Genomic DNA, 2500 nt, shown 5'->3' with positions numbered 1-2500 from the left:
ACATACATACATACATACGTACGTATGTATGTATGTATGCATGTATGTATGTATGTATGTGTGTATGTACGTAACCATGAAAAGATTTAATGTTTAAATGGTTTTTAATTTAATCACTCGTTGTCACGAAAGTATCAACGTTTTATAGCCATGTACTTTAAAGTCAATGTTTCAAGTGGAATGTTTAGAAGTTTCTCTCTCAATACATTAAATTTGACTTACCTCAAAATATGACAGAACACCTTTTTCGTCTGTATAAGCACCTTTATTACCGCCACCGTTTGCTGGAGCAAATAAGTCGTGAGTATTAGGATCTTGTAAAGTGTAGCTCATTCCATAGGTAGGGATACCAACAATGAGTTTAGATCGAGGGATACCAGCCCTAAGCCAAAAATTAATAGACCATTCCTGAAAAGAAAAGAATATTCCATGATAAACCGTATCATTATCATTGCGAGGAGCTTTGAATTATATTATGGTATTATGAAAGTGTAAGACGACGAACCGGCAGAATCTTTAGCACGCCGGGCAAAAATGCTTTGTGGTATTTCGTCTGCCTTTACGTTCTGGGTTCAAATGCCGTGGATGTCGACTTTGCCTTTCGTCCTTTCGAGATCGATAAAATAAGTACCAGTTGAGTAGTGGGATCGATTTAAACAACTTAGTATTTCCCTCAAAATTGCTGGCCTTGTGCCAAAATTTGAAACCGTTATAACTAAGCACTGTGAATGTAGCGATCTGGCAGAATCGTTAGCACACCGGGAAAAATGCTTGGCGGCGTTTCGTCCATCTTCACATTCTGAGTTCAAATTCCCCAGGACTTTTTTCCCTTAACCCAGGTATTTAATCTATCAGGTCTCTTTAGCCGAACTTCTAAGTTACGGTGACATAAACACACGAACACCAGTTGGGGGTGGGACAAGCACAAATTACACCGGTAATTATAACCCAACTAATTTAATCCAAAATAACACCAATGTTATTCATCCAGTCTTTATTTAAATTTCCCAACATAATTCTTTGTATATTACACCCCTCATGATTAGTTATATTCGTCTTTCTACCATCTCCCTCACATAAACTTTTATAAATATATTTAAATTTAAATATAATAATAGATATATTTTTCAAATAAACTTGATGTTTTAACAGCATTTCAACGTTCGATATTAGCTAAATTTTAAACGATAAATTTCTAATTACATGAACTCTGCGTCCTACTAAGTAGTTTTATTTACATTTAAAAATTCCCAAACACAGTCCTCAAATAAGTCATTTTGTAACTCAAGACTATAATATACTTATTTTTCCTGAAGCGATCTAACAATATATCGCTTATTACATCTATAAAAGTTGCAATTATTGATGATTCAAAAATATTGTTAGATTGAAACATATGTAGAATTTCTCTTTGGATATTTTTGAATTATTTGGTTGATGCGGTTCCTTTTATACTTGTTCTTATAAGTATATCTTTTAATCTTTTAATTTGCATTACTTTTCCAATTGTAATACAAATGAAACAGAAGGAAGCGCCGATTATAGTGCCATTACGATATGCGAAATAACTAGTTTCAAATACCTGTCTTGAGAAGTATTGAATCGTCTGTCATCAAATCGGTGTCTCCAGGGGCATATCAGGTGAGTTATTGTGTTGTAAGTATTATTAAATTTTGCAGTTATTGTTTGATAGGTATTCATTAGTATTTTGATTACAACCCACTTTTTAGAGTATATCAATGGATTCCATTAAATTACCATTGATCTGAGAAAAGAGGGAGCGACTAACTTTACAGGAAATCATCTGACAAGCTGCAGGACAGCGGATATCCGTGATGCAAACGACATTGTATCACGAGATCTCTTTACTAATGTGTAAATAGTGAGAGTTCCTTTATTTCATCTAAGAAGAAAACTTCATATTCAATTCACAGATGTTTCCCCTCGATCTTAAAATCTTGTGTTAAAGTAATGCCGCTTATTTTACTGGGTAAGTTATGCTAATGCCGCTTAGCTCATTGTGTAAGTTACGATGGGGTGCAAAAAGTTCCTGGTTTTGAATAAAAGAAAATAGAGGAGGATCAGTTAATTATGATTTAATTCAACGTATTCTCTTCTCAGATTCACACACTTATTGCAGTGGTCCTTCAGTTTTTCTAAGCCCCGTAAATGAACTCAGAAGTTTCGGTTCCAATCAGGCCTTTCGCAACACCCTTAAAGCCGGGAACTTTTCAGCACTCCTCATATGTTAAAGTAATGTCGCTTAGCTCATTGAGTAAGTTATATTAAAATAATGATGCCCAGATCACTGAGTAAGTTGCATTAATGTCGCTTAACTCACTAAAAAGAAAACACTAAAAAACCATTTCACTTTAAGACTTTTTATAAAAAAAAAATGTGGGTAAAAAAATAAGCTAGCTTGGCAGAAACGACCATTTTCCCAAGAAGCTTGCTTCCCAACTACATGGTTCCGAGTTCAGCCCCACTGCGCGTCACATTG

The 2500-nt window shown here is 34.6% G+C and overlaps 1 protein-coding gene across 1 annotated transcript in view; it reads right to left on the bottom strand.

The window, feature by feature from the left end:
• The window catches only part of LOC106878296 (chitotriosidase-1), a 38775-nt gene that overhangs the window by 12205 nt on the left and 24070 nt on the right, over positions 1–2500 (bottom strand). Inside the window, exon 7 of the mRNA XM_052969891.1 lies at positions 223–408. Coding sequence (XP_052825851.1) covers positions 223–408 — 186 coding nt within the window. The remainder of the gene's footprint in view (positions 1–222; positions 409–2500) is intronic.

Source organism: Octopus bimaculoides, chromosome 8, assembly GCF_001194135.2.
Source record: "Octopus bimaculoides isolate UCB-OBI-ISO-001 chromosome 8, ASM119413v2, whole genome shotgun sequence".
NCBI lineage: Eukaryota > Metazoa > Mollusca > Cephalopoda > Octopoda > Octopodidae > Octopus > Octopus bimaculoides.
Note: the sequence above shows the minus strand (reverse complement) of the source record. Positions and strands in the feature narration are given on the sequence as shown.